Here is a 14370-nt window from a genome sequence, read left to right as displayed (position 1 = left end):
GGTTGGGGCTGGGGGGGCTTGAAGATCCCTTCCAACCCAAGGCATTCTGTGATTTTATGATTTCTGTTCATTCTTGCTCTACATCTTTGCTGTAAATCTAGTGTAATTTTATCCTCTGACATGGACAGTTAAGTGACTGCCCAGAGCCAGAAGTTAATTACTGTATTGTGTGTTATATAATTAGCACCTTGTCTAAGCATCACTGCACTTTTAGGATGCTACCTGTTAGATGCTCCTTGCTTGGAAATGATGGTCAAACGACACTTCAGGCTAAAACTCTGATCAACAATGTTATGAGAAAGAAAATAAACTGTATTTATATATTTCTATTACTGTGCCTCTGTGCCAGCTACACTGTTAGAGAAAGAAAAAGGCATAGCCTGTGTTCTGTTCCCTACTTCCCTTAGATTTCATTGCGGTGTGCTAGACTGCTACCAGCATCCAGGGAGCGGGATTATTATTCTTGTCATGTGGATATTTTCTTCCCTCTGCTGACTGAGAGCTACAAACTTGTCAGACAGAAAGCCTGATGCATTTGTGCCTTTCTGTTTTTAAAATTTACCCATGGCAAATGTTACATGTGCTCAACCAGGGAAACATACCTTTATAAAGAAATGAGGTGCGTTCCCCAAACAGCATTTCTAACGGACCATTTCCCATATATTCTTCTAGCTCTGGCTGTGGAGATTGCAAGCTGGCAGGCAGCAGTGGAAGGACTATTCATGTTTCATATCTACAAGGCTGAATGTTTTGCTTCCCTTTAGGAACAGCAGGAAAAACACCAACTGAGATAGCCGGTAATTGATCGATGATTTCACTCGACCTGGAGGATCTGTGACTGTTGGAAGGTTTAAGGCCTCCAGAATCAACAAGAAGTGAATGCTGATCATGCTCACACCAAAGGCGGTGACATAATTCCTTCTAATTCGGTGGGCCCAATTGTACCAAGAGCTACCGAGGTAAAAGCTCATATACTTATAACTAAATATGTGCTTTCTAACACAAATTGGAAAATCAAAACATTTCTGTTTTAAGTTGAAGAGAGTTTTACTCCTGTCTTTCATCTGATCTTCCATTTTGGTGCTGGTGCATCAGGCTTTTTAAAGGCACATATATCTCCCCAAATGATGGCTGTTTTAGCTGCTTTTACAAATGAAAATGAAGAATACGTGCAAATGCCCCGGATGGGAAGAGAGTTTTCTCTGTCTTCCCTTCTGGTCCAATAAACAATGATTTATAAAATGTGGAACAGATCCCAGAGGACTGTAGAACATTCAGTAGCTTGGTAATATGGCAGTGATGCAGGATATAGGTTCAAGTATCTGCTCTGCATCATAGAAGCACATGTGACTCGAACTATGATCACTTTGATGCCTCTTCATCAGCTTGTTTCTCATTCCACCAAGATGAGAAAACTGTGCCTGGGCTACCGGAGAACATCACCTGGGCAAAACAAAGACATCGAGTAAAGACAGAGGATGGCAATGTACCCTTGAGAGCCTGTGCACAGGAAGAGGGGGCACTTTTTGCTGTTCTGTTTGTTTCACAGCGTTGTCACAGAACCTCTCCCTCTGTCAGGGGCGGCTTTATTTCACCAGAAGACCAGAGCTCCCTCCTGATACAGCCTGATATGCAGTGCCCCGGAACACTGAGGAAAGGGAAAGCCTTTTCCTCTGCCAGCATGCAGAACTTTTACTGGATAACCTGTAGATGTTTTGCCTTAAGTGGGAACACCAAGACCTGCTACTTGCACAAATCCATTGAGCAGGATCCCGGACCAGGGGCATCTTTTCCACGCGGCCCAACTGGACTTAACCCCGAGACGAGGCGGGCAGCTGCCAGAGGCTGAGCGTGCCCAAGGCGAGGCTCAGCAGGCGGCTACACGCTGCTCCGCCCCGCCCCGCCAGCTCTCCCGGCTCCCCCCGAAGCCCCGGCAGTGCCGTGCCGTGCCGTGCCGTGCCTTCCCCGTGTTCCTCAGGCCGCGGTCCATCCGTCCCCCTCGGTCGGGATCGCGACGCTGTCGCGTAGCAACGCGGCCCGCCCGCCGGAGGAGCGGAGCGCTCGGTGCCGCTCGGCAACCCGGAAGCAGAGCGGGCGCCGCTCCGCCCCGGGGGCGGCCGTGCCGTGCCGGGCCGTAGCGCCCTCTCGGGGGGCTCCGCCGTCTCACCCAAGCACTCGCCGCGCTCGGGACCCCCTGTCCCCATCCCGGTCCCAGCGCCTCTTCCCGCCCCGCCGCCGCCTCCGGGCCCCTCCCGGTCGCGCCGTGCCCGGGCCGGCGGCGGCGGGCGGAGGAGGGGGCTGCTGAGCGGCGGCTGCCGGAGCCAACGGGCGGCGGGGAGGGGGGCGGGCGCTGCGGGGGTGTCGGGTTAGAGCGAGGCGTGACCCAGCTGACGGGCGCCGCGCGGAGCCGGGCGCGGAGCTGGTGGCGGAGCTGGGGAGCAGCGCGTGGCGGTGGTTGTCGCTGAGGCTCGGCGTCCCTTTCACCCTCCCCGTGAGTCTGGGGAACCTGCAGCTGAAAGCCGCCGCCAGCCACAGCACCATGTACCCCGGCAACAAGCGGAAAAAGCTCTGGCGGGAGGAGAAAGGTACTGCCGCCGCCACCCTCCTCTCGCGGGGCCGCCCCATCCCGGGACGGGCTCCCGCCGCGGCCTGCGCGCTCTCCAGCTCCGGGCCGCCCTCCCGCGGGCGGGCTGCGGATGGGGCGGCCGCGCGAGCCCCTTCCCGCCGCTCCTTCCCTCCGCCGCTGGGGCCGCGCGGCGCGGGCTGGAGCCGGGCACTGCGGGCGTCTCGGTGCGGGTCACGGCTCGTGGGCACGACTCGTGCTGTCCCCGGGGCTGCTGTCGGAGCTGGCCGGCCGGCGTGGAGTATTTGGGTTACGGCGCGGGTAGAGCGCCGGTAAGAAGTCGTCCTCCTTTCTTGAAGGGCTCGTCACTCTTCCACCTTCTTTCCTCGTCTCTTCAAGCCCAACACCAGGCTCCGGAGCTGGCCGCCTGCTGAAGGCGTGGGACGGGCGCTGTGTGCTGACCTTGGCTTATGGGCGTCTGCCTTTTGACCCTCTAAAAGCAACGTAAATACCGACGGGGAAGCTGTGGCAGCCGGGTGGGGTATTGCCAGGGATTGGTGGGAGCCCTGTGCTCGGGAACGTAGTGGAGACAGAGGGAAAACTAAAGCACGCTCGCAGGTCCTGTTATGAGTTCTCTTCTCCCCTCATCGCCACTGCTGAGTGTGTATTGCAAGTCTGGAAAGCAGATGGCCCCTCGTCAGACGGTGTGCGTCCTGCGGGGAGCGATCCAATGGGTATTGGTGAAGAGGAAGATATGAGAGCTGCACATAAGTTCATCGCTTTGCAGGTTGGCTGCTGCATTCACACCCATCCCCAGGGCAGGGAGTTGCGTTGCCTGTCTTCTTGCCAAGCTGTCTTAGAAGTAATGTTCCTTCTAGACATCTGGTTTCTACCTGGCTTTAAAGTTCTTCTTTTCCAGAGCAGGGAGATGGTTAAACCCACCAGCACAGCGATACTATGGTCTGTGGGCTATGGAGATGTTGCTGAATGCTCGTGCAGCTCAGCTGCTGCTGAGGGTGCTCTGCTCAGTGAGGCGTGTGTCTGAGCATTGAGACTCGGTGTCTTCTCACACAGTGAGGCTGAACAGCACTTGCCAGTCTTCTGCTCCAGTAACTGCTCCTTGGCATTGTATTTGTGGGTTTGGCCCTGGGCCCTTCACACGAGGAAGGGGGAAAGCGCTGCTGTGTTGTTGCTGCTGCTCTGTAGCTTGCAGCTGAGCGAGGTTGTTCTTGTCAAGCATTCTCTTGGCTAGGGAGCAAAACTACAGCATCCCAACTTCTTCCTGTCCTAGCCAGGTTGTCTGTGAAAGCAAGCGTTCTGCTAGGCCTGTCTGCCGTTCCTGCACGCTCTTGGCTCCCATAGTGCTGATGGGGCTCCTAGTTCTGCTTCTCCCATGGAGCTTTGATGATAGATCGTTCTCAGCCTTCTATATTCAGAGAGCTTCATTATTTCAAAAACAAACAAAACAACAACAAAAAACCTAGACTACTGAATACTGGCTTGAAACCCACTGATATTTGCCTGGCTTTCCTTAATTACTTTCTTAGTAACTGAGAATTGGTTCGCTTTCTCCCAGGCTGGATCACATTTGGAGTGCATTGAAACAGCAGGAGCAGCTCTGGTGTTGATGTCAGTCTTGCAGCACCGGACTGGTCTGCCTGTGAGCTTCTTAAGCATGTCAGCAGGCAATGTGGGTAACAGTGCTTGCAACTAAAGGTGCTGGAAGCATCTTGTGGGAGGTCTGTGTGCAGCTGGACCTTGGCTGAAATTCTCTCTGTCAACTTGCAAGATTGAAGCTCCACATACCCTTCCTACAGAGGGAAAACTTGCTGTTTTAAGGGCAGAGAAATGGCTCTGTGGCATCTTCAGCAGAAGACAGACAGCCTTTCAGTGCTAGTTGGTCCTGTGGTTTGACACAAGCAAACACACTCTGTTTCCCTCTCACATTCATGTTTGCCTTTCTGTAGTACTTCTAACAGACACTAAATGCTTGGTGTGCTCGAAGATCAAGCAGTAGAGCTAAGTGTGTATTTGCAAAGAGTAATGGTGATTCTAATCACATTAGTTGTACTTTTGTACTTGTAAGTATCCAATTAAGATACCAGGCTGGAATAAAAATATATATTTGTTGACTGAAGGAGAAGTTGTACTGTCAAAACATCCAAATGCATTTGTTTTGTTAAGGGAGCCTGTGCTCAAAGCCTGCCCCTGGTATTTTAGGCTGTACTGATTACACAGTGAAATCAGAAAAGTTATTTTGATGGTGGGGGGAGACCCTAGTGCAGTGCAAGTGATTTATTTTTTTTCTTGAGAGCTTTGGCCTGAGAGGCAGTTTCTGTTCAGCTTCTCTGCTCTTTCAACTTGATAAGAAAATACCATCTTTGTTTGTATCCATTTGTGATAGGGAAAGGTAAGATCCATATGTCTCTAAAACCTCTTCAGTCATCAAAGAGCACTTAGAACTAACAGGCTGAGGGAAAGTGTTAGTATGGTGATGTTATTGGTAGGATGTAGCCAGGAGTTTGGTTAGTGAATGGGAGTCCTGACATGTTTTATATTTCTTCCCCCTTCCATACGAAAGAATGCATCTTGCTCAAAGCTAGCGGCGAGCATTAGAATTGTATGTCACTACTGAGGGAGCCCATCCTGCTTGGTGGGGTGAAGAAGAAGGGGATGTGTCTGCAGGAACCTTGTGTCTGGCCCAAGTTGCTGGGCTGCTTTTCTTGCTTTAGTGCACTTACAGCCACTGCTGAAGAAGAGTGAAGCTGGCAGCATCTGTCCTAATTGTACAACCTGTGAGGCTTTACTTAAACTAAGTGTCTAGAAAAAGGCACTGTGACCATTTCTCAGAAGAAAACCTCTCATGTGCACTTCAGTGCAGTAACTGTGTCATTCTAATGCTCAAGTACGAAACTCTCAAGTCTTAGCCCAGGCTGCTCATTTCAAACACAAGTTCTGTTTCACAGCATTTCCAGTCCAACATGTTCAGGTCGTGCTGATCCTGGGCTGCCTTTAGAAGCCTGTTTAGCCAATAGAGTGAAGTGGGCTTTCCTAGCAATTGGTTTGTGTTCAACTGGTGAAGTTGGTTCGACCCAACTTAGGGGTTTATTTTTCTGGAGCTGCTGATTTTGGCCCAAAATGGGATTAAACACTAGTGGATGTGGTTAAAGCAAATGACTGCGGATTTCTCATGCTGGGAGTTACATTGTGTTCAGAACAAAACAACCAAACAGAAACACCTTTCTTATCACCACAGCCATCTAGAAAGTGATGTAAGACCTGCTTTTGCTGATTTCAGGTTGTTTTTTTTGTAGTGTATTGACACTGCTCATTTTGTACCATTTTCCCCTCTTTCTTTGCTGTAATACGTAAAACTTGTTTCAGTAAAAGTACATCAATTTTGATGTTGCAGTGTGGTGGCTCTGTTTGCATTTAAAATCTGGTTTATGAATACAGAACGTGAAGATTATAGAGTTTCCACGTATCAGAATATAAAGTAACAATTCCCTACTTAATGAACCTGCTATTAGATCTCTGATGTTGAGTTTAAGTGACTGGAAGAGGAGGTGCTATAGTGATGGGGGGAAGGAAATCTGTACAGCTGAGAGAGCAGTGAAGAGGCATTTCTTTTTTTTTGCTGAACTGGGATGTCCAGAAATAGGTGCAGGCAGTGGTTTGAAATACACCATGTTCAGCTCCTATTATTTGTAGCTCATCAAATCACCCATGCTTGTTTCTTCCGAACAGTGTTTGGTTGCCTCAAGGACACTGAATTGGTCACTACTTGGCCAATGTACAAGAACACATGAAAGCTTGCAGAACTTGTATTTATTTATTTATTTTCCCCTCCCTAAACAGAACGTTTGCTGAAGATGACCTTGGAAGAAAGACGCAAAGAGTACTTAAGGGGATATGTTGCACTGAAAGATATCCCAACGTGGATGGAAGAAATGAGAAGCAAGAATGAAAGTGATGGTAAGTAAAATGGGAGACTCTTATTAAAGAAATTATTTTGCTTACTCAGCCTCTTCTGTTTTCTCAGTTACTTTTAAGAGCAGCAAGACTCAGAATCCTTGTTGTTACTAACAGTGGCAGCCCTGATTGGGATCAGGAGTGCTTCTCTGGGGTGGGTGGGATAAAACAACACAAAAACTACTGGTTTCCATTGATTCCTTAAGTACCTGCAGACACAGACATAGCAGTGGTACCCTTAGATACGTAAAGTAGCAATTTCTTGTCTCTGTTTTTACTTTCTGGATACTCAGGCACCCCTAATGAACTTTGTCTTTAAAACTTAGGAAGCTTAATGGTTGGGGGAATCTGGGCAAAATAGTGTTGTTCTTGTAGGTTACTGAAAAGCAGTGGGGAAGTGCATGAGTTGTGGTGGCTACTGAAAATTCACAGACAAGACAAGATTGGATTTGAAGCCTCTGAAAACAACATTTCTTACTCGTGATCCTATCCCCTTCCTTGGGCTGAGGAGCATCAGCCTGGCCTGGATGAACGGTGTGTGTGCGGTGTTATCATGTGGCCAGGAGGGTTGTTGAAATACTTGCAGTGAAAGCTGTCTAGAAACGTGAATCTAACTTGCTAACATAGATAAGGTATCTGAGGTCTAGGCCGATAAGAATTTAATTCTGTTACAGTGTCTCAGTCTTTTTTTCTAGTTCTCCTTCACTCACATGTGTAAAAGAAGAGGGACTTTTAGTCTGGTTTCCCCCTCCTGCTTTCTATGTTTTATCTGGGCTGTTTCTTGGGATCTGACTATGAAATGTATTCTCTGTTGCGGTTTTCTTTTTGCTGCTGGTAGAGGAATGGATTGCTGTTGAGGGCTAGTAATGGCTGTTGTGAACAGGAATGCAGAGTGGCTTTGTGACTACAGGTGGCCGTAGCCTTCATGTGAGACGAGGTCTGAAACGTATAATCTGTTTTTAATAAAATGGGAAAGTTGTAATAGTCTTTTTTTTCCCCCTTCTAAAAGTATTTCTAGGGACTTTGGAATTAAAAATGCATATCAAAAGATGCTTAGCTTTTAAATTTTGACATAGTTCTGTTACAACAGTGTCCATAGGTCTTTGCCCTGTTATGCTAGGTCTCTGATATCCTTATAACATCAGGAAGCTTGTTTATCCATAAAACAAGGGCCATGTAAAAAATTGGAGAAGTCATGTAATCTCTCCAAGTTTGTTTAGGTCTGTGGCATGTGGGAACATACAGTCTGTCCATTAGTTTGAGTGGGAGACTTTTTATCCTTCCTAGGCTAAGCCCTGTTTTTATTCTTACAGTTCTCAGGTATACCTTGTAAAACTGCTGCATCTCATATTACACGGGCTGCTGAATGTGACAAGGTGTGGATTTATGTTGCGATTGCTGTTCCACCTCACATAAGCAAAATGTCAGTGTGTAATGTGCAGGTATTGAATCATAGGGATGGTGAATTTATTTCACTGTAGATACTCTTGCACTCTCTGTTAGTACCCAGTACAATGCAAAAAAATGCTGGAAGGCAAAAGCTGTGCAGAAACAATTTTTTTTTTCTTCTTTGCTACTCAAAGACTTTGTTATAATGTTTTCAGGAGGACATATCCTTAGTCTCTTGTTTTTTCTAGATATCTTTGCTGTTGATAGGTCATGTGGAATAGTGAGCTCCTGGAAGGTTAGGGTACTGCATTTCAGCTGATCAGCTCAGTTAAAGAAACTCTATGTTAGTGAGACTGTTACTGTATCTGTTTCAAACTCTGTTTCCCTTAAATGTCAACTCAACTCTGAAGGTACGGAGAGTATGAGGGGTAGATGAAGGCTTCCTGTGCTGAAATCAGCGATGACTTGAGAACGCTATGCCCAAATTCTGCTGCGTTCTTCAAGTGGAAGGTTCCTTCTTGCAGTGACAAACTAAGGAGGTCTGAAGGAAAAAAATAAAGAAAAGAAATAACAAATGTGTAAGCTTGATGAACCGAGACAGCAGCTGATGAGGAACGTGCAATAAGTTTTCTACCATTTACTTCAAACACTGTATACTGTGAACAAATGACAGATTGATTACTAAAGTGTGGAGCGGCTGCTCAGGAAGAGCAATGAGGAGAATTCAAGACAGGAACCAAGAACAAATAAACTGAAGCAGGTGTGATCAATCTTCAATCTAAGGAGCTATAGGAGAAGGGAGAGCCTCAGGGGCAGGCCTAGTACTCCCCGGTTCACCAAACTGGGAATGAAAGGTGTTGAGTACTGCACAAATTTTTGTACTGGCTTTTTATTGGGGATATCATTGTGTGAACAACGCAAAGGCTTTTTGGTGCTGCTTTTTCAATGTGAAAGTATTGCTGGAAAGCATTTTGAGATTCCAGTGAGGCACATGCTTCTGTTATATGCCTGTTTAGTAGGAGATTACTAAATCTTTGGAACTGCTGAGACTAAAATGATGAAAAAAACTTCCTGGTAGAAAGGAGTCAATCTGGCTGCCATGCTCTGTGTGGCCTTTATTGAGAAGTTTGGACAATGTGCTTTGGTTTGTGGAGGGAAGTGTTTCTGCCCCCATTCCTCCTCTACCTCCAGGTGTGAAGTGGTATTTGGGATGAAATCCTTAAGCATACCTGTAATGCTTTGAGTGAGCGGACCTTGAGGTGAGTTTTAGCAAGTCCAGAAACCTTAAGTAATCACAACAACAACAAAAAGGACTTATAGGAACAAAAAGTTAGAAAGTTCTGAAGGGCAGAGGAGAATAACTTTCTTAAGCGAAAAACTTTTTGTAACAGCAAAGATGTTTAAATAGGAGTTGGAAGCAGCTGTGTGTAGTTAAGTCTGTTTTACTTCTTATTGACTAAACCAAACATATTAAACTTTTGAGCTTATGGGGGTATGCATCTGAATTAGCCGTGAGAGATGAAGTTGCTGTGTATTTTGATATAGAATGTCTTCTGATACTTCTTCATTTAGGGGAAGAAGCGTGATGTGGAATGCAGACAAAGTTAGTGCCCACTGATCTGAGTGTAGGGAAGGAAGTTCTGAAGTGTGTGTGTTTCTGAAAGGACTGTGTTGGTAGTGTCTCTGGGTTTTGGCAAATAACTGGCGAAGCTGGGAGGGGAGAACTCAGGGTACCGTAACTGTCCATTCTCCTTATGCTGTCATTACTGACTAGTGATCCTTTTTAATCTCAGTGGATACTAGGAAGGGAAACAATCTCTTCCTCTTAAGGGTATCTCATAAATGGCAGAACTTCTTTTGTTTGCTTTAACCACATTAAGAAAAAGAAACACTGTCAAGTTAGGAACTAAGAATGACCCTGTCATACAGGGCAAGGTAGTTTGTATGTGCTGTAACCCATCCTTCCTCCCACATCTTGTTTTCCAGCTATACTAAAGCCAGACACATCTCATCTGTCCTGTTACATACTTGGAAGCAGGGTTTCTTCCTGACAGCTTGCAAATAATGGACTTGTTTACTGAAGCTTTGGATTTTTCAATGCCTCAATTTCAATGCTGTTTGTTATATATCACCTTACGCTATATATTTGGCCTGCATGGTAATAATAACTTGTTTTGTCATGTTTGGTGAATAAAGAGACGTAATGTAGAAGAAGCAAAACAATTTTTTGGAGCTGAATATAGTAACTTATTTTTGGGTACAGTTATTCCTGAAGATGTCTTTATGGGTGTATGGGAGTTTGGTAATCACAGCCTGAACCTCTGATTAATCAGCTGAGGCAACTGTGGGGTCAGCTGCAGGAGCACAGGTGAAAGTAATGTAGCTCGACTCCACCTCCTCTGAGACCTCATTTAAGGGCTGACCCCCACTGAGGCAGCATCTCTTGGGGATTGCTCTTCAGTGAAGACTGCCCCAGCTTCCTCAGCTGAGGCATCACCACTGGTGAGTTTCTCTTTTGTTTATAACCTTTGTACATTTACTACCATCTTCGCTAACATCTGTATATTAGCCACCTATACATTGGTTCAGCAGGGAAACTTTGGAAGAAACTTCAAAAAATGAAACCTTTTCCTTGAAAGCTCTTCTAAAAACTGTGGGTATGAGAAATCTGCTGCTCCTGAGTTCTGTGTACTAATAGTAGATAAATGCTTTGTTGCATTTCCCTTCAGCGTGTGGATTTATAGCCAGTTCACAGCATGTGACAGTCCTGCTGGGCTATCAAGGTCTGTGGGATTCATTGGTATACCAGTGGTGCAGAGGAGATGGGAAAAGTCTTTAAATCGTTATCTGAATTTAAGAGTAACTATTTTTTATGAGATGAAGTCAAGAAGGAAGGATACAGCAGCTCTAGAGACTTCTTGTTGGTTTAAATGCCATGAGAGGCCTTCAGTAGTTTTTGTTTTAGTGAGTCTTAGGCGACTGGGTGTTTTGGCTGCTTCTGAGTTTTCTTAATATGTTTTATTTTTAGAAAATGATATGGTTCAAAATGTGCTAAAATTAATCTTATTTAATACTGAAAGTTTTATGTGTATTTATGAGGTTTAGATTTAATTAAAGCGTCTTTGTGCTAGAAATCTGTAGGTTTCTAAATATTCAGAGAGATGACAAGATTAAGGAGACAAAGCATCCGTATAAGCTACTCAATGCTTAAAGTTGAAAAGAAAATATATGATCATGTTAAACTCTATTGACCAGCATTTCTTGATATTGTTAACTAATCATCAATCATACTGGGTGCTTCAGAGCTTGTCTTGTTTATGATGTGAGTGCCTGTCCTGCAGGAACCATGAATCAAGGTATGGCTGTTTTTTTTTATGGAAGTTGTCAAACAGCCTTTGGAAAGTAAGCTGCTGCTCAGTTACACTGAAAATCTACCAGAAATCTACAAGTGAGAAACAGCATCTCGCAAAGTTATTCATTATCTTTAGTGGGTTACACAGGAAAAGAAATGGTCTGTGAGAATGTGAACCATTCCTGAAAGCTGCTCCACAAACAAGGGTTTCTTTGGCTGTAATAGCTCTGTGAAACTAGCACACTTCAAGGCCACCTCCTACCAAGAAAACAAGTCCATCAACTGCCTTTAGTCAAGACTTCTACCTGAGTGACAGGGGTGAAATTCAATTGGGACATCTTAGCTCCTTGTGACGTTTCTGTCTGTCAGTGAGTGGCAACTGTACTTCTGCTGCTGACTCTGGTTTATGTTGGCAGGACAGAAGGTTTTCAGCTGAGTTTACATACATAACCTGCGTGCTCCAGTTCAGGATCTCCTGCTGTTAGTTGTGGCTGTGGCTGATGTAGTCTTTAAATCGTTAAATTGTAGCTTCTCTTAAACTTAGTGCTCTATTTGGTTTTGGATTTTATTTTTTGAACATTGGGTTACTGCTCAGTTGCTTATACCAAGCATCTGAAACTGGAGTCTGCAGGAGACACTGTGGTGTGTTTGGTTTGAAAGCTGTCACTTGCATGCATGTGGAAGTTACTGCTTAGTGGCTGCTGGTTGAACTCTTGTAAAATAGTAACGTTTGTGGCTTCTGTGAACATCATGATACTGAAGTTGTTTATCTGTGGAATTCCTTACTTTCTGTGCAGGTAGCTACGTGCAACAGGAGTGAGCAGATTTGTATGAAGCATACAGCTGGAGTGGCTGCAACAGGAAAACCAGAGTTGCAGCAAATTAGTTATTAGTAATATTAGTTAGTTTATTAATAATTTATGTAAATGAAAACTAATTAATTACAGTTATTGTAAAGACTTCCAGGAGCGTGTGTGCCCATGATCTCACATAGGTGAGGTGGTTTACACCTGGCTGTCATTTATCACAAAGGCTTCTGGAGCAGTAGTGAACAACGGGGAACTGTACAGTGTACACTGAGAGTACAAAACTGCAGAGTGATGCAAGTATTGCCATTTGCTGATGCTCCATGTCTTACTATCTTTCTAAACGTACACCTCAGACATTCTTTTCCAAAGACAGCTTTATAGTGTGTAGAGATGGGAAGAATACCTTTGTGAGCAACTTTGAAGGCAAGGTGAGAAATAGCTATTTTTTGGGGGGAGGTTGCTTTGGTTTTAGTGGCAGGTATTCCTATTTAGTTGGTGATATACCTGACATAAATAGAAAAGTAATTCAAACAGTATGTTTAGTCTAGCGGATGGGAAAAACGTGATGAACAGAAAGAACCAATGTGGATTCAGTTGACCTTGTAGCTCTCTGGTGAGCAGCTTAGATATAACCTTTAGAGGATGGATTAGCTGTCAGAGCAGTAACGCTTGCGTTAGTTTTCTTCAAAGAAAAATCTTGCCTTCAGCAACTTTAAGAGATGGTTATTAAAAAGCAAGAAATCAGCTCTGTTTTTATATATGTGTATGTATAAAGAACACATAATTCAGTATGGCTAATTCTCTAAGACGATAAATCACTTGACTTTGATTAAGATGATGTCTTCTTAAGCTGTTGTTCCATAATTTTTTTTTTTACCAAGTTAATATCCACACTGCATTAAGCTTATGCAGGTCTCTGATATGGTTGTCACTTGGTGATGCTTCTGTATGCAGCTGAGAGAATCCCTATATTTTGATGTGCTAACCGTAGTTTTTCATGGGAAAAGATGCTGCTATCAAAAATAAATTCGAATCCTTAATGAAGCTCTGCAAGCTATCAGTCTCTTTAGAGAGTCACAGTAGTGAAGATAAAATGTAAGGTTTAACACAGGTTAGCCAGGAGAAAAATCTCTTAACGTTGAAGTGCTTCAAACTTGAGTCTTGATACAAATAATAATTCTCAATCCTCCCATCCCATGCAATAAGAGAATTAGATGTTCTTAGTAGCTGCTGAACATTGCTCAGTATGGTGGTCCCTAAGGAAGTCTGAGTTAGAATCAAAGCACACATGATGCTGTGCATTGTCAGCAGGTAGGCTTGCTTGGAGGCAGGGAAGGATGACTTTATCAGCAGTGGTGCTGTGTATAGGGCAGTATGTGCTGTTCCTCAGAAATTGCTGAAAATGTGGGGATTTTTAAGTTCCAGCCTGGGCTTCATTCAGTAGCTGACTTGCCTCATATTTGAGTCTACAAAGAGAAAGAATGTCATCTTCTCGAATGACATAGCTTTGAATGTATGGGGGTGGAGGAATAATACATCGTGGGTCTTGCTTTCCAGTCATTTCTGTTTATGCATATATCAATTTTTCCCCCTTAATGGGTGTTTCTTCTTCCAATTTTTGTGTATAAAGGATGAGCTCCCTTTTGAGTGTGACAGATTGCAAGATCAAATCTTCAATTTCTTTTTTTTGCAGTGAGTTCCGATAAGTTATCTAGTTCTGTTCAGTACAGTAGTTTGGCTCCAGCCTTAATCTGTGATTTAGGGTAGATGGTGTATTGTGTTCTCACAGTCTTTTGCAGGCAGATGTGAGCTAATGTGCTAGCCTGAGGGGGAGGAAAACATGTTTGTGATGAGCTTGAGGCCAAAATCAAGCTGTTGAATTGTAAGCCATGACAAGGGTGCTGGTGTAGACCTGGTGCTTTGTTGACTGGTTGCATGGCTTCCAGATACCTGTGAGTACAGTCAGACCAAGCTGCTGTTCTCCTTTGGAAGACTGGGAGCTTCCTTTTAATTGGGCAGTAAGAGAGCAAAGACCAGTGTTGCTTGCCTTGCTTCACCATAGCTTAATTGTGACAGACAATTATGAGGACACTGAACTATTGTCTCAGCGTGGCTTTGTTGCCTGGGGCCAACAACAATTAGTGCTTGCACAGGCTCAGCCTGCCAGCTGCTGCGCTTTGGATGTGGGAGGCTTGCATCAGGGTCTGGAAGTGCATTGGTATCTTTGTGGTTCTCAAACATCCCTGATAAGTTAGTGATGTCACTGATACACTTTAAACTCATTG

General features: G+C 44.8%; 1 protein-coding gene across 2 annotated transcripts in view; it reads left to right on the top strand.

Annotated features, from left to right (window-relative positions):
• The first annotated feature begins 2342 nt into the window (after positions 1-2342).
• Positions 2343-14370, top strand: part of MACROD2 (mono-ADP ribosylhydrolase 2) — an 809651-nt gene continuing 797623 nt past the window's right edge. Inside the window, exons 1-2 of one of the 2 annotated variants that reach the window (XM_072330922.1) lie at positions 2343-2585; positions 6422-6538. In XM_072330922.1, the coding sequence (XP_072187023.1) occupies positions 2540-2585; positions 6422-6538 (163 nt within the window). In that variant the 5' untranslated portion in view covers positions 2343-2539. The remainder of the gene's footprint in view (positions 2586-6421; positions 6539-14370) is intronic. The other variant, XM_072330921.1, reaches the window with a different exon arrangement.

The sequence above is a fragment of the Excalfactoria chinensis genome, chromosome 3 (assembly GCF_039878825.1).
Source record: "Excalfactoria chinensis isolate bCotChi1 chromosome 3, bCotChi1.hap2, whole genome shotgun sequence".
NCBI lineage: Eukaryota > Metazoa > Chordata > Aves > Galliformes > Phasianidae > Excalfactoria > Excalfactoria chinensis.
The sequence above is the reverse complement of the archived record's forward strand: the minus strand, read 5'-3'. Positions and strand labels throughout refer to the sequence as shown.